Source organism: Hyaena hyaena, unplaced genomic scaffold (assembly GCF_003009895.1).
Source record: "Hyaena hyaena isolate Hyena2069 unplaced genomic scaffold, ASM300989v1 scaffold_1123, whole genome shotgun sequence".
Taxonomy (NCBI): domain Eukaryota; kingdom Metazoa; phylum Chordata; class Mammalia; order Carnivora; family Hyaenidae; genus Hyaena; species Hyaena hyaena.
The window spans coordinates 227,925-250,105 of NW_024081756.1; the positions used below are offsets into that span (position 1 = coordinate 227,925).

The following is a 22,181-nucleotide window of genomic DNA, read 5'->3' on the forward strand; positions in this document are numbered from 1 at the left end:
TAAATTTGTCTCCAGCTGTCAAAATTAAGAAGACTCTCAAGAACCTCACGGTGACAGAGACACAGGATGCCGTTTTCACCGTGGAACTCACACACCCTAATGTAAAGGGCGTCCAGTGGATCAAAAATGGGGTTGTGCTGAAATCCAATGACAAGTATGACATCTCAGTCAAAGGAACAGTTTACACTCTGAGGATTAAAAACTGTGCTGTTGTGGATGAATCTGTGTATGGCTTCAAGCTTGGAAAGCTAGGAGCCAGTGCCAGACTGCACGTTGAGAGTAAGTTGATTTAGAGACACTTTACAAGTAGCCAGTTAATGGTTACCACGAAGTTAACCCATATCCCTGAATCGTTTCAACTTTTCTCATTAGCCGTCAAGATCATTAAAAAGCCAAAAGATGTGACCGCCTTGGAAAATGCCACCGTTGCCTTTGAAGTTAGTGTGTCCCATGACACGGTTCCGGTAAAATGGTTCCACAAGAACGTGGAGATTAAACCAAGTGACAAACACAGACTGGTCTCAGAAAGGAAGGTTCACAAACTGATGCTGCAGCATATTTCCCCTTCAGATGCTGGGGAATATACAGCCGTGGTGGGGCAACTGGAGTGCAAAGCTAAACTTTTTGTGGAGAGTAAGTATTAGCTCCCTGTGACATTTCCCTAGGTGATGCCCATGGGTTCATTTGTTGGTTGGTTGATTTCAGACACTTTTTTTTAAATAAAATATACTAACTGAAGTGCTCTTTCATTTTCCCAAGCACTGCATATTACAAAAACCATGAAAAACATTGAGGTACCTGAGACGAAAAATGCCTCCTTTGAGTGTGAGGTGTCCCACTTCAATGTCCCTTCCATGTGGCTGAAGAATGGCGTGGAGATTGAGATGAGTGAGAAGTTCAAGATAGTCGTTCAGGGGAAACTCCACCAGCTGATCATCATGAATACCAGCACAGAGGACTCTGCAGAATACACATTTGTCTGTGGCAATGACCAAGTCAGCGCCACCCTGAAAGTGACCCGTAAGTACACAAATGAAAAAAAGCTATATGAAATAGTCAAGAAACTCCTGGTTATTCTGTATTCTAGACCTTCCTTCCTAAGCAGTTAATCCACTCAAAAATCCTTGATTGACACATCTACGCGTGTTCACACTGAGTTAAGCACTAGTATCTCCACCTGTTTAAAATTTTCTGATTCAAGTAGCCTGGAAAGGCTACCTATAAAGATGCTCTAGTGTCTATCACTAGCTCTCTCTGCTTGGCATTGTCCTATTATATAGAGATACCTGAAAGGTATCATAGCTCATATCCCTGAACTATAATCACCTTAGCAGACATATTAAACACATCCCTAGTTTTCACTCTGTGCTTGTTATAACTCACATCATACTGATACAAAGTCTCCTTGGGTGTACTTCCTTCCCCTTTGCAGCAATCATGATTACATCCATGCTGAAAGACATCAATGCCGAAGAAAAAGACACCATTACCTTTGAGGTAACGGTGAACTATGAAGGCATCTCGTACAAGTGGTTAAAGAATGGTGTGGAAATCAGATCAACTGACAGATGCCAGATGAGAACCAAAAAGCTCACGCACTCACTGAACATCAGGAATGTTCACTTCGGGGATGCGGCTGAGTACACCTTTGTGGCTGGAAAAGCTACATCAACAGCCACCCTTTATGTGGAAGGTATGGTTTCACAAACATCGTATCCGTAAAATAAATGCCAAACACACTATGCAGAATGTTAATCAGTGCATTAATTCGTGAATGGAGAAACAAAATGTGAGTATCCATGTAATGAAACACTGTTAGCATAAAAAGCAAGTGCTGATACACGCTACAACATGGATGAACCTTAACAACTTTACGCTGAGGGAAAGAGGACCACATATTGTGTGATTCCATTTATAGGAAATTTCAGAATACACAAATCTGTAGAGACACAGGTTGGTGCCTAAATCTGAGGGCAGACAGTAGAAGGGCTCTTGGGGGGAGAGGGGGTATGGCTTCTTTTTGGGGTCATGAGAATATTCTAACATCGATCATGGTAATGGTTGCAGGTAATGACTACACTGAAGGCCACTGAATTGTACACTTTAAATGGGTGAACTGTATATTATGTCGTAAAGCTATTAAGTTAATTTTTCTGCATGCTGTTTTCCAGCTCGTCATATAGAATTTAGGAAACACATTAAGGATATTAAGGTTCTTGAGAAGAAGCGAGCCATGTTTGAATGTGAAGTTTCTGAACCTGACATCACTGTCCAGTGGATGAAAGATGGCCAGGAACTGCAGATTGTGGATAGGTCAGTTGTTTTGTTTTGCTACGTTCCAATAATTCCCAGTTTGCTTTGAGTCACTGTGCATTAAACTTCAATTTCCATTTCATCCACAGAATAAAGATACAGAAGGAGAAGTATGTCCACCGCCTCCTGATCCCATCCACCCGCATGTCTGATGCTGGGCAGTACGCAGTGGTGGCAGGAGGCAACATATCCACTGCTAACCTCTTTGTAGAGGGCAGAGATGTTCGCATCCGGAGTATTAAAAAGTCAGTTCAGGTATTGTCTACGTGCTCAATTTGGGGAGACATCGCCAGTAGCACGTAATCCGTAGTTTGGTATTTTCACTTTTTAACTTTAAAATTTTCTAAGCACAGAATGAAAACAGCTGATCCCTGCTGGCTTATACTCTTAATCTGACATCAATTTAGTCACAGTTTTCCCTCACTTAGGGAAATGGTGTGTCCTTAGCAGCTGTCTAGATACTCTAATTAAAGCAGCTGTGGAAACTTCACTGTCTCATAAATGGCCACCTGCCAAGCCGCACATACCAGAAAAGAACTGAAATACACGTTGTGGTGTTCACACAGCCACTGAACTCAGGGAATTGAGAGCAAGGTGGCATTTCCTTGGAGGCCTTCTATCCCAGAGGGACAAGTATATAGGGACTCGGCTGGGAACAATTCCTCTGAGGCCCGAGAGGAAGAACAGTTTGAGCAAAGCTGGATTCCTAGCAAGGATGCGGAGTCAGACACCTTTGCTCTCCACCACATGTGCAGAGCTCAGTCTCATGAGGGCCAGTCTTCTCAAATGATGTAAGGAGGTAACATGTGAAGAGAAATATCATTAGAGTTCAGATTATCATATTGCTCATCTAAGGAGAACCAGGCCATTCAGGCCACCTGAATACACCTGTCCTGTATTGTGTGATTCTGACCCTTGATTTCCTCACTTTTAAAAATGAGGATTGTAGTTTCTACCTATCCCAGGAGGTTATTGTTCCTACCATACAAAACCAAATTGAGCAGTAACTTGGAAGAGCATTGTCAAACATAAAAAGCCCACAGATATAAAGTGTCATTATTTCGGTTATTAGTTAAGAAGCAAACATCTAAGGATTCAAACATAGTCTCGTCGGGGGCAGTATCTCTCCTCAGTGTAGGTATAAATACGATTCTCTACAGAAAAAGTTAGGGCAGCAACTGTCCAAGGGTATGCAGGACAAATCAGAATGTGACATAACCAGTCACCTTTTTATGTCATCATGGATAAGGCTGGCACCCTCTGGAAACAAGCAGTTTTAGAAACAGGGCAAAACTGAAAGAAAACCTGGGCTTCAGTTCTCTTCTTATGCTGTTCGATCCAAAGGTTATTGAGAAACAACGTGCCGTTGTTGAGTTTGAGGTCAACGAGGACGATGTGGACGCCCACTGGTATAAAGATGGCATTGAAATCAATTTCCAAATTCAAGAACGATACCAATATGTGGTGGAGAGAAGAATCCACCGGATGTTTATCTCCGAGACCCGGCACAGTGATGCCGGTGAATACACCTTTGTGGCAGGAAGGAACAGGAGTTCTGTTACGCTCTACGTCAACGGTAGGTAGAGATACTGACACATATTGTGAATCCGTCTAGAGTAATCTTCCCCTTTAAGTTCCCAAAGTGCTGATAGTTTCTGGGAAATTTCTAGGGAAGCCAAGGTACGTGTGTGTTTGCAACTACATTTATTTTCACATCATCCCCTGGTAAAGGGAGAGCAGCCATTAAAAAGACTGTAAAGATGTCATTTCCAGAAGGTGCCTAATGGCTGGATCCTCATTTAGTTAGTCACCGGGATTGAATAGCCACTGTATGTCAATAACAATAGGCCCCCGGTGGGTTTCTAGAAACAGCATTCAGCTGGTCGAGTTTTCTGCTCTCAGCCCGAAGTGCTAAAGTAGCTCTACCAACCCATAGGTTTTCCTTTGGGAAAACCCAAAGATCCTCTTTGAGGCCCCAGAGGGCCTAGGCAGCCGCAGGTGATGTGGAGCTAGGTTTTCTCTGGCCCAAGCCCTAGGGCCACAGGCTCTTACTTTTAAGGGGAATGCCACATGCTACCAGATGCTCAGAGGAATGCCATTAAACCATTCACTTTCTTCATTAGAAACCTTAGAACTGAATTTGAAACTGACCTGGAAAGGAGACTAGCCTAAATAGAGAAAAAGGACCATCCATCTCTGTTTTAATCTTGAGTCATCTCTCTCCGAACAATACCCATGAAGCAGATGAAAGGACTCTAGGAATAACCTCAAGTTAATGAAACTGAACCATACTGCCAACACTCCCTCAGTCCCTAGCAGACCAAATGATCATGGTATCCACTTCTTATTATTTCAATATTAGTGGTGGATAGACTGAGGCACAGAGGAGTAAAGGTCAGAAACCAGCCTCACAGAAGTCCTTTTCTCCCCGTTTCTGTGTTCAGTAAACTAACCAGTTTCCCTCACTCATCACAACAAAGACAAAATACTTTGATTAGCATAGCGGGAAAGTGAGTTTTCTTCAGTCTACCTAATTACCTCTAACTAGATCTGGAATAACATGTATTCTTTCGTTCATAGTTACTGATTGTGCTTCATTGGCGCCTGTGTATAAAGAAATAGCTATGACACATACACAAATAGTTGCAAAACAAACCAGAATGAAATGAACCACCTCCCCACATGTTTTATTCAAATGATGTAAAATTAGCACGTGGAAGTTGGTCTCACACTCTTTTTTTTTTTATTTTGAGAGAGAGAGAACAAGGGGGGAGGGGCGGGGGGGGAGAGGATCCAAAGCACACAGAGCCTGATGTGGGGCTCAAACTCACAAACCTCAAGATCTAAGCTAAAGTCAGACGCTTAGCTGGCTGAGCCACCCAGGTGCCCCTGTTCTAGTATTTTTAGGGTATTGTCCATTGCTACAGCCCCACCCAGACCCCAACACACAAAGGGTGATCACCTTATGTTGACAAGTTCAACAATCTAAGCAACACCCTGTCACAAACCTCAAATATCAGAAGTAACTTTCTCAAGGTATTCTCTCTACTTGAGGACAAATTTCCAAATGTTTCCTTCCTTCCCAGCACAAAGAATGTTCTAATATTCTGAGGCAAGTAAAGCTATCATAATTCCCAAGTTTTGTTCCTGGGCACTGGCCACAAACGAGCACAGACTTTCACATGCCCTCCTATGTTTTCACATTTTTTCACGAGCTGTTTGTTTTCATTTACTTCCAGCTCCAGAACCTCCCCAAATTCTGCAGGAGCTCCAGCCTATCACTGTGCAGTCTGGCAAGCCTGCCCGCTTCTGTGCTGTGATATCTGGCAGACCACAGCCCAAAATTTCCTGGTACAAGGAAGAGCAGCTGCTTTCCACTGGCTTCAAGTGCAAATTCCTTCACGATGGGCAAGAGTACACACTCTTGCTAATTGAAGCCTTCCCAGAGGACGCAGCTGTTTATACTTGTGAAGCCAAGAATGACTACGGAGTAGCCACGACATCAGCTTCACTCTCCGTGGAAGGTAGAAAGGCCTTGCTGTCCTCAGCTTAAAATAAAACCTAAGAAATCCGCTTTTGCACCTTGTCCCACTGCATTTATGAATACGATGTGAAGCTCATACAAGTAGATTGTTGCCCAGCTTTTAGAACATGTCCTGTTGCCAGATGAATTAAGATAAATCAGCATGCTCCATTCTTCTGTGAGGTCTGTAGGTGACTTAATCCTGACAAATCTTGTGGTCCCTTTCTTTAGTTCCGGAAGTCGTGTCTCCAGATCAGGAAATGCCAGTTTATCCCCCTGCTATCATTACCCCACTTCAGGACACCGTCACTTCTGAGGGACAGCCAGCCCGTTTCCAATGCAGAGTTTCTGGAACAGGTAGGTTCATGAGCAAAGGTATCATTGCTAATACTTACACAGAATGATCTGAGGAAAGCTTTCTCGCCTTTTCCTCTGTCACAGATACCTCCCAGGCATAATTTGACTCTTAATGGGACTCTTGCATAAGACTTACTTGAATTACTGAACTAAGGAACAGACCATGTTTACTGCTACTGAAATGTAGCATCAAAAGAAGGGGCATTATAATCAGAGAGGTTGGATTTGAATTATGGCTCCACTGTGTGACCTTAGGCAAACACATGATTTCTCTGGTTTTCTTTCCCTCATGAATAAAGTAAGAATAGTATTGCATTTAATCTTAGAGCATACATTTCACGAGGGCAGGAATTCACCTAAAACCTGGTGCCTAAAAAGGCGTAGCTACTAGAAGGTAAGATCCTTGGCAGCAAGGGTGGGTTCTTGTTCTAGAATAGCTTCATACATAGTGGAGACTCAATACATAATTGTTAACTGGACAAAAGAATGATTATCAAATGACTAATACCAATCAGGATCGTGTTAGATAACACACATCAGCAATAGCACAGTGTTCATCATATAGCAGCCCCCAGTCAGTTAGCTGTATGCTCTTCAATTAGGGCATGCTTCCCAAACACCCATGGCCCCTTCCCCTAGTGTCAGGAGTTCAGTACTGGTAGAATGAGACAAAATATTTGCAGCTGTTTCAAGCCAATTATGATTGTAAGTTTATCTCAGGTAGGGAAAAAGTAAATCAACTTTATCCCAAATGCAAGGCACTCCCCTATTCTTGGCCTTTATATATGACCACCAAAAGGAAATTCTTAGAGCTTAGGCTTCTCACAGCACTCCTAGTTAAGTGTGGGCTTATTTTTATGCCTCTTCCATTGGTTTATGAACCAATCTCTGCATTGCTATGAGCCATTTTCCCAAACAAGTCAGTATTTCATTTGGCCTTTTAAGACCTGATGATTTCCTCCTCTGAGATGAAGATGCTGATCTAGAAACCAAATGGACCTGTTGATTTTTATGAGCATAATTAAGATATTATGTAGGTAAAGCGCATATAGGAAAGGCTGGCAAGTGACTGGTGCTGAATACATTAATTTTATTATAACTATAGAGGGGGATTATATAGACATGAAAGTCTGGTATTGGGCAACCAACATGGAGAAATACTATAGACTGTGAGTTCAAAGCACAGAGTTTGAGAAATACTAAATATCAAGAAATAAGGACTGATTTGATAATATCCCACTAACACAATAAAGAAAATGCATTTTAATATCAAATTCATTAAAGCCACACTAAATAATTTGTCCTTTCATTGAATTTTTAGAGGAAAGTTTTCAAATCAATATTTGTATATATGGATCATCTAAAGCCGTAGTCTTTATACAGTACTCTTTAGTTTATAAATAATATTATAGTTGCCTTTAAGGTATTGCAAAAGTATGTTTGAAGCCTTTTACAAGACTCCAGTTGGGGGGTGTCTGAGTGGCTCAGTTGGTTGGTCATCTCACTCTTGGTTTCTCCTCAGGTCATGATCCCAGGGTTGTGGGATCAAGCCTGTGTCAGGCTCTTTGCTGAGGGTGGAGCCTGCTTAAGATTCTCTCTCTCCCTCTCCCTTTCTCCCGTCCTCACACACACATGCTCTTTCCCTCTCTAAAATAAAAAAATAATAAATAATTTTTAGAAAAAGACTCCACTTGGGGTATAAAGACAAAAATATTTTTTCTATATGACTGCCATCTTTAAATGTTTAAATGGACTTTATGGGTTACTAACTCTTTATGTGTGGTACTATTTATACACATACAGAGGTTTGAGCATCCTCTTGCAACCGTGTTTTCTATATGGAAAAAGTTAAGTTTATTAAGTAAAATGCCCTTTTAAAAACTTATCAAATCATAAAGGTTGATGCCCCTGGAAGTAAAAATATTCACACAACTTTCTCTGACCAAGTATTACCCTAGGAAAGTAAATTCACCCCTGCCTTCTACAAACTTGAAAAAATTATGAGTCTTCAGAAACCTCAGTCACATGTTTTTGGAACTCAGTACTTACTGATGCATGGAACTTGGCCCTGAGCCATAAGGTGGCGCTTTTGAGAAAGTGTTGTCTACTGAAGGTCTCTGGTGCCACCTGCTGGTGGAAAAGCAATTTGTAAAAGCACAATTTTACAACGTAGTCAAGCTACCTTTTTTACTAATGTTTATTCTACATATAATCAGTATCATTTGAAGGCTTACTGAGCAACAGCTAGCTAAATAAAAGGATAAATAATTAGTCTAGTAATGATGGATTCCTGTTGTTCATTTAAGTAACTTCAGTTTTGTTTGACCAATGTGTGTGTTCCTGCTATTGAAATATTACACTATCTGCTAGAGGTGCCAGGACCTGGCTTTTGCCTTCATGGAATTCAGTGTGTAGGTGAGGAGACACACATGCACAACTGGATCCCAAGGTTGTCAGTGCTGTAACAGTCCGAGTACTCAGTGCTGACTGTTTGCAACACAGACAGAGATGCACAGACTGGGCATTGAAAAATCCACAGGATCCTTGAACACAGCGGTGTTCTAGGCAGAGAATGACATTTACAAAGTCCTAAAAGCTTGCAAGTGTACTTCATGTGCTGGAAACGACAAGTGGTTTACACATGGTTGGAAAGTGATGCGATAAGTGGATGAGAAGGCCAGAAAAGAAGGCAAGGGCCAGGTACTGAGGTTTTGATATTCTACGCTTAGGATTTTAGATTTTACCTTGTTTACGCAGGAGCAGCTGAAGGACTTTTAAGTCCCTAGGTAACATGATTTACTTTTTAAAGACACTCCTGTAGTAGTGAAAAGAGGAATGATCGGATGTGGGAGGTGAGACCAGGTGAGAACCAGGGAGAGGCCATCCTCATAGAGTTCAAAAGTGTTGACAAGGCCTTCAACTAGGGGAATCGGGAGAAACAAGAGTGTAGATTGAATTCAAGAGGTGGAATTAACAGAATTTAGAGACCAAATACAATGGAGTAGTAGAATGGGGAGCAGGGGCAGTGGGATGGCCTCACAGAAGCCAAAAGAGTCCAGTGACTGACACAGAAAGGGGCAGCTCAGTCAGAAATCCATTACCAAGAAAGGTCTCACCTTTTAACTCATTTATTTTTGGCAATGCATGCCTATCCTAGGGCTTCAATCAATTCACCTCTGTCAGTAGGAATATGCAGAAAACCTTATAAAGCAGTAGACCAAACTCTTCATTATTCCATTTCTATTGAAGTTTTATAGACAAACTAAATATTTATAGAATGATTGCTAAATTCCATGTGATGGTATTGTCTCTTACATCACATGGCCCTGACTTTTGGTAAGTTATTAAAGGCATTGCTGATCCTATGTGAGGCTAAACATTCTTTCTATAATGACTGACTTGTGACAGTGGTTTATAAAGCCCTTTCCACATGTAAGCCATTTAATTCACACAACAGTTTGTTGCAAAGCATAGCTCATGAATTATTATGCGTCTCATTTTACAAATGAGAAGACTGGTCCAGACAGATCAAATGACGGGCCTAAGGTCACACAGCTGGTAAATTGTGGTATCAGGGTTCCATTTTCTACCTTACCTTGCTACCTGCGGAAGTGAAGAGATTTAAAAGGAGAACCTGTAGTTTATAAACCTACCACCATGGGCAGGAAGGAGGGGAACCTTCACAAGCCAATATTTGTGCTAAAGTGCAAACACTAGCTGATTAGACCATAACAGAATCCTCTATAGATGGTAATGAGACAAAGAAGTGGTATAGTGATCATACTCGGCTTGGGCTGTGGCTTTTAAAATAGATAACTAAATTTAAAATCACTCTTGACTTACAAGGTTATTGTTTCAATGAAGTATGATATGTTTTCACATGCACTTTACCTTAAACCATAACAATATAAGGTTATTTTATCTTTGCTTTTGGGTTATTTTCTATCATTTTAATATGATTCAACTGCTTATGTGAAAAGAGCTAGTTTTATTATTATTATTTATTATTACTGTTACTTTGAAAAAAGCCAAATCTAGCTAAGGTGCCCAAATTCCATTAATCTCAGTTTTAAAAATTATTTTTTGCTGTGCTCAGACCTTTCAGTGCTTGCTTATTGGCACTAACAACATAGAAATTGTTTCTTCAGACTATAGGGTGTCTGTTTTACCCTTTTGGGTATGTTGGTTCTCTCAGCTCTGTTTGATTGATCTCTCTGCCTACCAGACGTGCAGATTTCCTTTCTTCCTCTCCTAGTAAGCAACCACAATCCTACATCAAACACAGCCCGATGCCTCTACCTTAGGACTGTCTTTTTCTCAAGGTCGCTATGTCAAAACCTTGTCCCTGTGTCCGCAGCATGACCTGCAATTAGTTAAAAAGAGTAGAATTAAAATTATAAAATTTCAAATATTGCAAGTCTATAAGCTAGATTTTTCTAGAATCATGCTTTTCTTAAAGATGAAAGGAAAACCTATGAGAGCAGATGTGGCATGCCCAAAAGAGAAGTATGTTGTTAAGATAGATATGAAATGTCGTCAGCAAGGTAATCAATAGTGTGTCTGCAGGTAAAATTATCCATCACTTTTTGTGATTTAAATATCTTTTTGTTCTTTTGTGATGCAGATCTCAAAGTGTCTTGGTATGCCAAAGACAAGAAAATCAAGCCATCTCGGTTCTTTAGAATGACTCAGTTTGAAGACACTTACCAACTGGAAATTGCCGAAGCTTTTCCGGAAGATGAAGGAACTTACACTTTTGTTGCTAATAATGCTGTTGGTCAAGTATCAAGCACAGCCAACTTGAGACTGGCAGGTACAGTAAACAACTTTAAAAACCACATTTAAATATGGATCTAATCTCACAAGGCCAGTAACAGTCACTAAAGATTCCACGTAAACCATCATTGGCACTACCGTTCTCTTTTAACGCAATTAATCGTTTCCATGTAATATGCGGCGTTCTTACTTTTCTTTTATCCCATCTCCTTATGAATCACAAACCATCATTTTCTATTTTGCCCTGCTTTGTCTTTATAGTGTTTTGTAATGTACTGCTCTCCTCGCCAGCTTTCATGCTTTCTAATCAGCATGTATCAGAATGGAGAGAAATGTGCTAAAGAAATACGTACATGCATTTATTTTCTCATTTAACTAGGATGAACATTTAAAAAAAAAATTTTTTTTTAATGTCAACACTACTCTCCCCCCATTGTCTTGACACGATTCTGACTTCACAGAAGCTACAGAGGATGATTTCGGGCCTGGACACCACCTAGATGCATTCGCCATCATTCAAAGAATGCCTTCAGGTTAAGGGGCCCAGTCCAAAGATGGTTTAGCATTTCTGATCCTCGGGGCTTTTAAACTGCAATCAGAAACACTTCCCTGGTAGTGGGGGCACTTTGATTCAAAACAAGATGAAAATATTTTTATACGATCAGACTATTTTTGCTAAGCTAATTTAGTCTATGTGTTCTTAACTATATACAAATACATAGGATTAAGGGCAACTTTGGTTTTTCCCTCATTTTAAACACTATAATAATTAGGTATTTTCTTAATAATCAATTGAAAGTGGTTTACAAAATAGAAAATCTGATTTAATAACCAGAGGGAAAGAAAATAAAAACAGAAAACAAGAATACCTAAACTAAATTGTGTACTTCACTACTGCCTTCACAAACAATACAGTGAAGTTTCTTAGACTGTTTATGTCTCTGCTTGTTTGTCTGGAAAATGGAAGTGAACGTGTATGATTTGGCTCCTATAGTGGCATATGTTGACAAGGCAATAGGGTTGGACTGGCTTCTAGTCCACCATTGAAATTTGTGACAGATCTGTAGACAACTCCGAATGAGTTCTGGTTTCAATGCAGGGTAAGACATTAAAGGTTGGCATGCTTCTTTTCAGGATTTAGCAAATTTGGAGAAGTTACATCAAACTCCCAATGGCATGTCTCTTCGTCTGTTTCATTTAAGAAGGACTCCCTTGGCCAAAAGCCCATCTTCATCCAGCCTCTGTCAAGCCTCAGGGTGCACAGCGGGGAGACAGTCAGATTTCATGCAAGGGTTTTTGGCATTCCCAAGCCAGAAATCCAGTGGTTTCATGACCAGAAGCCAATTCTACCAACAAAAGATGTAGTTTTCCATTTTGAGGAGTCCACAGGCATGGCTTTAATGCTTATAGTCGATGCTTACTCAGAGCATGCTGGGCAGTACTCTTGCAAAGCCGCCAATAGTGCTGGGGAAGCCTCTTGTGCCGCTACACTCACAGTGACCCCGAAAGGTAAAGCCCATGTTGCTTTAAAGACTTGGATACCTCCTACTCCCTCTGTTACTAATGAGAGTCTCTGCTGTCTGTCTCCTTGCATACTGTGGTCAGTCGATAATTTACTAATAACGTAACACCCACCAAGTTCTCAATTATGGGCTAACCTATGCAATTTCAATCTCACTGAAGTGTATATTCTGTGTATTACACTAGTAAGTGGTTTTTTTTAGGCATCAGCTTTGCTTGATGTTTTTACTTTTCTAAACAACATCTCATAGTTGCATCATTCAAGATCCATTTGCTGTATATTGTTTATAAAGTATATGGAAGAAGGACAAATGGTATCTCAGGAAGGGGGGTGAAGAGAGAGAAAGAGAGACTATGTCACTCTGGTTAGCTGCAGTGACAACAGAAGGAAGGACCAGATACAGTGTGGCATCCGCATGAGCCTTCATCATCCATTCATCACTGGATCACTGGGAATGAGCTTTCTTTTGTATGATCTGACATCCTAGAGCATACTGCATTTGGCATGCTGCTTCCAAGTGACAATGACATCTTTCATCTTCATCTTCCAATCCATTTTATGTTACTAACCTAACCAAGTGACAAAGCTTAGATCTTAATATTCTTTTCTTTTTCTTGTCACTTGATTATACAGTGCAAGCCCTAGCTAGGCAGAGTTCTGGGAAAGATGTAAGAGAGTCCACCAAGTCCCAGGCAGTGGCAGAGTCCTCTTTCACAAAGCAGGAGAGCAAACTATCCCAAAGTGAAATTAAGTCATTTCAAGGATCATCATATGAATATGAATCACAGGTTTTTGAAAGTATATCTCAAAGTTCCATCCACACAGCAGCATCGGTTCAAAATGTAGAGTTGCGCCACACTGCGTCCCTTTCACAAATTGCAGAAAGCACTGAGTTATCTGGGGACTTTGCTGAAGAGGCAGTGGGTGAGGCACCAAAGATTCTCCTGCAGCTTCAGGACCTCTGTGTAAAGTGCGGCGACACTGCTCAGTTCGTCTGTGTTTTACAAGATGAATCCCCTGTTGATGTAACCTGGACTCATGAAGGTGTAAAGATCGAGGACTCTGAAAGAGTGAAGCAGTCACAACATGGAAATACTCAGTTTCTTATCATATGTAATGTTCAGCCGGTAGACCAAGGATTGTACAGCTGCAGTGTACACAACGAGTATGGAGAGAAGACAACGTCAGCAGTACTAAGCGTAGAAGGTGCTTATTTGGTTTTTAGCTCTGACTTGCTTCATTTCATCCCCATCGCTTTATGCAGCTTTTCTGCCATGCAAATTGGATCAATGAATATATTAATTAGAATATCTCTAACTCAGCCCTCTATTCATAAAAGACTTACGAAAGTCAGCCAAGTTATTGGCCAAACTTGTGATGAACATTCTAACTTTCCAGTCTAGGTTCAAGGAAGTGTAACTTTCAAATCTCATTTCAGAAGGTTACAGCTTATTTCATATGCGCCGCTTTTTCTAGTATTTTCCAAATATGCCACCTATGAGGTACAGTGAAGAAGGTCAAGCTGTTACAGTTCATCAAGTATTGATGATTTATTATTGTGCCTGATATTACGCCAAGGTTAAATTCAATTATTGTAATATTAGGAGGCTCAAAAGTTCTCATCTGCACTTTGTTTGCAGATCTGGAAGTTCTAGATGTTTATATAAGGAGGCTATGAAAATAACAAATTGGGCACTGACAATGATAGGGCTCTGTCTGGACCAACCTCAGGAGTCTATAGCTATTTTTTTTTTTTAATAGCTATTTCTTAATAGATGTGCTGCTTTACAGTCTCAGATCATCCTGGAATTGTAGAATAATTCCATGGCAAGATTATTATTTTCGTTGTTATTGGGCTTGATTTGCCACCGTGTCTGGAAGGGCATGAATAAATTTGTCTTGGAAAAGATAAGCTCTTCCTTTTATCCATGAACTTCCTCTTAAATACTTTCATTAGTATTATTATACTAATAACAGGAAAGTTACTCTTTAGGTGCTAGAATCCCATGCTGTATGTCTTCAGGCAAAGAGTCTTTACTGAGTCCTGTGGAAAGAAGCTGATGGAAGAAGTTCTAGCACCCCCAGGGGTCCATGGAGAGCTGTGGCCTCAAAGTCTTTCCTGATCTGTCCATACCATTTCTGAGATGTTAGAGATGAGCAGGGGATAGTACAGTGCTATATGACAGACATCTTGGCTCTGAATTTTGAAACAGGCTTATATATCATTTAATATTTCTGTAATCTTATTTGTCCAAAAGAGTCTTTTTCATCTCTTAGTCTGACATTTTGTCCTGTAGTGATTTTTGGTAATATTTTCATAGGCTTCAAAGGGACTAGCTCAAGAACTGAGAACTAGTTATTTATTAGATAGAAAATTCAACCATCCAGAGTTGACCCTCAATTTCACCATAGCTGCTGGCTAGCGCAATAATCACACAGAGTGATTATTTATCTGGAGGTGACACGGTGACAACTATGACAGTTTCTGCAGCCATAGAATTGAGAATTGGCCATGTTGTGGAGGTAGGAAAAATGTAGGTCTTTCACCTCACTTCCTAAGGAACCTAGGGCCATGGTACATGCTTGATCACATGGCCATAATGGATCTGAGCTGGACATTTTCGCCACAGGGTTTCCAGTTCACTCAGTTCTAATTGACCATATCATTAAAGTGCTCTTGGAGCGTGAGCATTTTTCCTTTGAAAAGTCCAGGCTGCCTCACTGGTACTTAATAAAGGGAAAAGATAAGCCACTTTTAAGTGGTTGAAAAATGAAGGATCAGGCACAGTTATCTAATTATTGAACATAAGACAAATCTTTACATGTTCCTCTTTTACTTTGGCCTTCTAACTTTATGTAGGCAGCATAGTTATCCGCGAAGTTCAAGTAGGAAGGTAAAACCCCATAAGTCTGTTTGAGTGGAGTTCTTCTGTACGTAGTAAGCATAGATATATCATATATTAGTTTGGGGACTAACATGCTGCTTTCCTTCTCATCCTAATGTCACATCACCTTCTCTAAGTTCAGCATGTGTTTTACTCTTACAAACACAGCTAATTTATTCCTTTTCCTAACTTTATTCTTACCTAGCAAATGAATCGCAAGCCAGAACAGTTACAAACATTGCCCTTGGTTCAGACACTAAAAGTATTAAAACATCCAAAGAGTCACAAATTAAAACAACCTGTGAAGTAAGGAGAGAATCATCAAAGAAAACAGCAAGCTTGTCGTTCACTTCATGTCAAAGCCCCCAAGAAGCGGAGGAGCCAGGGAGGCCAGCGTTCTCACCCAGCGCCACACAGGTGGACAGAAGGACGAGAGAGAACCCGACCGCCCACTTTTCGCAAGAAGCTGCCCCAGAGACAATTGTGTCTAAAGCCTGCACCTTTTCCCTATATAATAAAAGCTGTTTTGAGTTGAGGACTCTTTGTTTTGCTCCTTACCGTGTAATCAGACTTTGCGTAGTCTCAAGTTTTAAAGGTGGCCCAGATGAAAGGCATATTTACTAAGCAGGAAACACTTAATTCTGCAGGAACACCTGAGAATAGCCCTCGGCAAAAGGCGGCAAGTTAGAAAATGCATGTTCCTTCTAAATGTGATTCCATCTCTTAGCAAGTGTTCCATTGATAGGACTTTTTTTTTTTTTAAAAGAGAATATTCCGTTAGTTTGTGGATTGCTTTTTGGAATGCATGTACAGGCATGGGGAATTATGAAACTAAAAGTGGAACTTTCACAGAGAACCTAAAATAAAAATGTTTCAAAATCTTTCTGCCAGCATTGTCATGTACTTTTATCAGCTCATCGATTTGACTGGCATGGAGTTTTTGGGTGCACTTGGGGGATATAGTTTTCTGTTACTAGAATAAAGAAAAAAATTATAATTGTATGAATATATGAATTGAGGCAGAAGGTATATTGGATTAATCATTAAAATCCTCTTTATATGTTTTCCCATTTTAGCGCCAGAATCCATTTTGCACGGGAGGATTGAACAGGAGATTGAGGTGGAGATGAAAGGTATTGTTACATTGGATGTGAGATTTAAGTAGAAATTCCGAAGGATTAATAGAATCCTTGACCTGCCTACTTTCTCTTAGGAATATTGAGAAAAATGACATAGATGTACAAATATATCTCTTAGAGTATATATTACTATGTCGCATGCCTGGTTTAGAATGCTGATGGTTACATGCATTTCACAGTAATTTGTTTGATGGTAATTTAAAGTCTTGTATTTAAAATTTATCAGCCATATTCAACTTCGTGTTTGCAGCCATTTTCATGAGTGTGTATTAGAAAAAGTTGTCATCTTAATGCATGAAATCAATTAGTAGAACTTTGTTTTCAAAGTCACAGCAAGTTAAACTGAACAATAGGCAATCACCTAGCTGTCAGTCTCAGAATGCAATGTCATGAATGAATTATGATGATTGAAATGCTACTTTATTTAGGATGTGTGAAAATGTTACATTCCCATTCTGGTTTACACTTCATGCACATACATCATTTTAACATTGATCTGTCTCTTACACTGGCTTGCAGATAGCTGCCTTACGTGATCCTTATTGCCTGCTTTTCTTTGTGTAACATTGTGACCTTATGGCTGTATTAGTTCGAATAAACGCCTTCTCATTTTGTTTTAGCTAATTACTTATGGTTAAAGTTCTTGTAGATATTTTTAAACAGTTGATGCTCAAAAATATAATAATTTAATCAAACAATCAAAAGGATCAGAAAGGGCGTTTATTCCACTCTCTGCAAGTCAGGTAAGATTTTCCTCTTAGCCACCAAAAGAACAAAGATTTCCTACTCTCAAAACAAACATGCACAGGAACATGTTATTTTGAAATGCATTTTTGCTTGTTCAAGAAGAAATTTCAACAGTTTGAAGAAAAGACCAGACAACGAACGATTTTCGTGTCAGAATCTTTTAAACAGAGCATGGTGTTGCGTTTATTCGAACAAATATGGTGAGTGAATTTTTTTTTTATGGATTTGTGAGAATCTGTAGCATGCATTTTATTTTATTTCCTATTTTGCAATTTCATTCATTTTCAACTTTTTCAAATACGATGGAAAATAGTAAAATGCTTTATAATTTATTTTTTTTTTTCAGAATTGTCCTCTGAGGGGGAATCAGAACATTCAGAAAGAGATACACGTGACGCCTTTTCCGATTCTGAAGACTTAGACCACAGCTCCATGGCTGCTAAACGATATGCAAGTAGAATATCATCTACGAGCTCCTGGCCCGAATATTTCAAGCCTTCTTTTACCCAAAAACTTGCATTTCAATATGTTTTAGAGGGCGAACCCGTTGTTTTCATGTGTAAATTAATTGCCTGTCCAACTCCAGAAATGACTTGGTTTCATAATAACCGACCTATCCCAACAGGTCTTCGACGGGTTATAAAAACTGAGAGTGATTTACATCATCACTCTTCCAGCTTAGAGGTTAAAAGTGTCCAGCACAGAGATTCTGGAAGTTATAGATTATTGGCAGTTAATAGCGAAGGGTCTGCTGAATCAACGGCATCCTTGCTTGTTATGCAAAAAGGGCAAGATGAGAAATGTTTAGAATTTCTGAAAAGGGCAGAACAGACACATGAAAATATGGAGGCTGTAGCTGAAAGGGGGGAAGACAGAATAAAGGTGGGCCTGAGGTTTACTGGCTCTCCCTTTAACAAAAAACAAGATGTAGAACAAATGGGATTGATGCGAACTATACACTTTAAGACAGTAAGTCCGGGCAAGAAAACTGACTTTCTGTATGATGAAGAATATTTAGAAAGCAAATGGCTTAATGTAGGCGAACGCTTCCTGGACGAGGAGACCAAAATGAAGTTGCAACGTTTACGGGAGGCTAGAAAAATCTTAATGGAGAAAAAGAAATTATCTCTTTCAGAAATGTCATCAGAAATCAGCTCAAGAACTCTGAGAAGTGAAGCTGGCGATAAAGACATTCTATTCTCCAGAGAGATAGAAAGCAGGTCTGTATCTGATCTGGCCGAAAGTAGGGATAAGGTAGATCATTCAAGCGAGGGTATTGTCCCAAACCCACATGTCCTTTCTAATCAAATGGATCAAAATGTAGCATCTGGGGAACCTCCCAGAAGCTTTCAAACTACTGTTGTTGAAGAAATTCTCCAGACTGAAATAAGAATGAGCCAAGAGGCATTTCTAAGAGAAAATCTACAAAAAGACCATTTATATGGTCAGATTCTAGTAAGTGAGGATACCCAAGCAAGAGAACCACTTGGAGAAATTATGACCAAAACTGAAATTGGAGAGTCCTCTAGAACTATCACCATTGTAAATAAGAACGAGGAAATCTATGAGACTCCTGAAAAGGTGCCCCACGTTATTATGCCACATGCCAGCGAATCTTTTGGTGCAGTTATAAATGTTGAAGAAAATGAAGACCAAGATAGTGTGAGAATAAGAAAGGATAATTTGAGAGAATTACAGCACTCTACGTACACAAAAGTTGATGAATTCAAATCTGAACAAGAAGAAAAAATCACACAATTTTATGAAAGTCCTTTCCAAAAACATCCACAGCATTGCCCACCTTCGTTTCTTCAAGAAATTGAATCTCAAGAAGTTTATGAAGGGGACAGTTGCAAATTTGTGTGTCATTTTCAAGGATATCCTCCACCCATAGTGACGTGGTATAACAATGATATCCCAATCCCCCGGAACCGAGGCTTTATCTCTCAGACCTCGGAAAACTATTCAATATTAACTTTTTCTTCTGCTCTTCCTCGAAACGAAGGTTCTGTTACCTGTGTGCTGTTTAACCAATATGGAACAGTGAAAACCACTGGCATACTTAGAGTGAAAGCAAAACAAGGGCACGGTGTTGAAGCACACAGAGTCCCAGTGTTTCACGAGTACGTGGATGAGGAAGAGGAGCTGGCACTGGTGTTTGACCAAACAAAAGGCATTCATTCGTCTTTGAGACAAAAGGGCCAAACGAATCTCCGTATGTTACACACTAACCCCCCATGTCCTCCTCCCTCTGCAGACGCAGAATTGCTTTCCTTCCCTGTAGAAATTCAGATAACAGCAGCTACTCCTACCCCAGAACAGGATAAAGACTCAGGAGAATTGTTTCACCCTGAGGAGCTGGGAGCTGAAGCAACACCTCGAGCTGAGGCTTCGCAGTCACCAAAACACAAATTTATATTTTCGTCTGATATTACTAACGAGCCACCGAAGATGTTACAGGAAATGCCGAAGCATATCAGATGTGGGGAAGGGGGATCCATAATACTTGAATGTTTATTGTCTGGTGAGCCTAAGCCAGTTGTAACATGGTTTCAAAATGGAGTCATGTTAAAGCAGAACCAGAAGTTTCAGTTTGAAGAAGCTCATTTTAGCCACAGATTATATATTAATGACCTCAATTCTCACGATTCTGGAAAATATAAATGTGTGGCTGAGAACAATTCAGGAACAGCTGAGAGTGTTTCAGATCTGACAGTGGAGCCTGACCCTCTCAGGGAGTATAGTCAATTGGGAAATATTGGTGGAATTTATGCAAAATATTTCAAAGACGAACAAATTCAGGGAGAATCTGAAAGGGTGCATTTTTATGGTTATCTACCTGGTCCTTTTATTCCCCCATCCAATATAAAAGAGCGTTCTATAAGGGAATGTTTTCAAAGCTTTGAGACAACTGAACAGATAGACCAGAAAAGCCAAGTTCGTTGCACATATTCCAGGGAAAAACTACCTAGATTTATGTGGGGTGCTTCTAGAGCCACAAAAATCAACAAGCCTATCATTGCCCAACTCGTACAATGTCAGGGTATGGGGAAAGAGGGACGTGTAAGTGAAAAATCAAAACTGTACCAAGCAGAGGGTACTGTTTATCCATTTGTTGAGGATATCAGTGAAGTTAAAAAAGTTAGAAAAGAGGCAAAAAATGATTTCAGAAAACTTGAAGCAGAAAGGGAAGATGTGCAAGAATATGCCCAACGTGACTATTTTGCAAATATCTCTGAGAGACCTTCTGATTGTTATGATACAAAAGATTCCTCTATCACTGCGTATGAAGAACCCCTGGGTGAAGAAAGCTATTACCCAGGAAAAAAGGTGAAGCATAAAATCATTGCATTTGAAAAGTTACAACGTGTAGAAAAAGGACTTCTAGAAAAAAGACTTCCCAAGAAATTTGTCAATCCTCCTCAAAGGAAGCGTGGTGACAGAGACTTTCCATTAAAGCCAAGTGTTTCAAGATCAGGTAACCTACATCAGGCAGAGACAATGTCTCCAAATGCTGAACCAGATTCCTCTGACATTGAAATGAATTTAAAGTTGCTTTCTTCTCAAACTCTTACGGAATATAAAGTACAAGAGAGGGAACAACCAAAAGAAATAGGTCTCATAGATCAGCCTGCAATTTCAGAAAGGACGGAACATGAAGCACCTATTACATTTGACTTAAAGCAATTCCACCCTCAAATAGAAAATGAAAATATAAAATTTCAGGCATTAGATGGCAGTCAACCAGAAGCATATTTAAAAATCCAACATCCTGATCCTGAAATAGCTGATGCTGAGAACATTGTATTTGATCTAAAACAAATGTATTCTCATATAGGAGATCCAGTGAAGGAGTTTCAAGGGCAGGAAACTAGGCAACAGGAAACACTTTATGAAGAAGAAATTGCTGGCACTGGAACATTTCAATCTGAAACACAAAATACTTCTAAAAGTGTACAAAATAACATATTCACCAATCCAGAAATTCCTTCCAGTCAGGGGTTTTCAGGTAGGACTATGATGGAGAAAAGCCATTCGGATGAAAATACCTTTTATTTGGAAAAACGTACACAGGAACAGAATTTAGAAATTTCACATACTGATATTTCCCTTAAATCCTTCTCTGAAGAAACCCACAGTGAATCATGGGCCTCACTTGAAACCTCGTCTGCTGCTGTAGGAGAAATGAATATTTCTGAGGAAAAAAGTTCCCTAGAAAATGGAGATGGAAGTTTCATTTCACATTTGAAAAAAGCAGCAAGCGAGGAAAAGCTTTTAGAGGTTTGTGAAATGGAAGAAGAACATATTTTGGAACCAGAGTTGGCCTCATTTCAAAAGCAGGGTGGCGGGACACAGGGATATGTCACTGGAATTTGGGGAGACCACAAGGGTGATGATGATCACGAGGCAGCCACACCCCATAGAAAAGTCTCCTTGACTCAGTGCTTTCCACTCTTGACAACCGAGGAACAGCAGAATCCAAAGGAACAAACAAGTGAAGAAAGTGATGCCTTTGGAAAAGAAAAATGTTGTGAAGAAGTTCAAGTTCAGAATGAAACTTCTTTCTCCGCTACTCAAAGAGGAAAGATAGAAACTTGTTTTTCCGAAAATCTTCCTAAATCGGATGAAGCACATACAGCAGAAGTAACGGACTCTGAGACCTCCCTAGCACAATATTTACTTGCTGCTGGAAAGCACCAAGTTCCTGACGTGAAAGACACCAAACGCAAGGCAAAGCATGTTCAGAGTGAATCAGTCACGTCAATGGAGGTTGAAGAAGTAACTTTCAGCACTGTGTATGAATATTACAACCAACAACAGGAAACATTAGGTCGCCCATTTTCTCCTGAATCTGATGTTTCGATTGAGGTGGCAAGTACAAGCAGTGAAGAGATCTCTGAGTTAGATCAGTTTTATAC

General features: G+C 40.0%; 1 protein-coding gene across 1 annotated transcript in view; it reads left to right on the top strand.

Moving 5' to 3' along the window:
• The window catches only part of TTN (titin), a 274,001-nt gene that overhangs the window by 35,452 nt on the left and 216,368 nt on the right, over positions 1-22,181 (top strand). Inside the window, 11 exon segments of the mRNA XM_039222380.1 lie at positions 16-279; positions 373-633; positions 760-1,020; positions 1,433-1,693; positions 2,172-2,313; positions 2,403-2,568; positions 3,658-3,889; positions 5,553-5,837; positions 6,068-6,193; positions 10,818-11,006; positions 16,453-16,509. Coding sequence (XP_039078311.1) covers positions 16-279; positions 373-633; positions 760-1,020; positions 1,433-1,693; positions 2,172-2,313; positions 2,403-2,568; positions 3,658-3,889; positions 5,553-5,837; positions 6,068-6,193; positions 10,818-11,006; positions 16,453-16,509 — 2,244 coding nt within the window.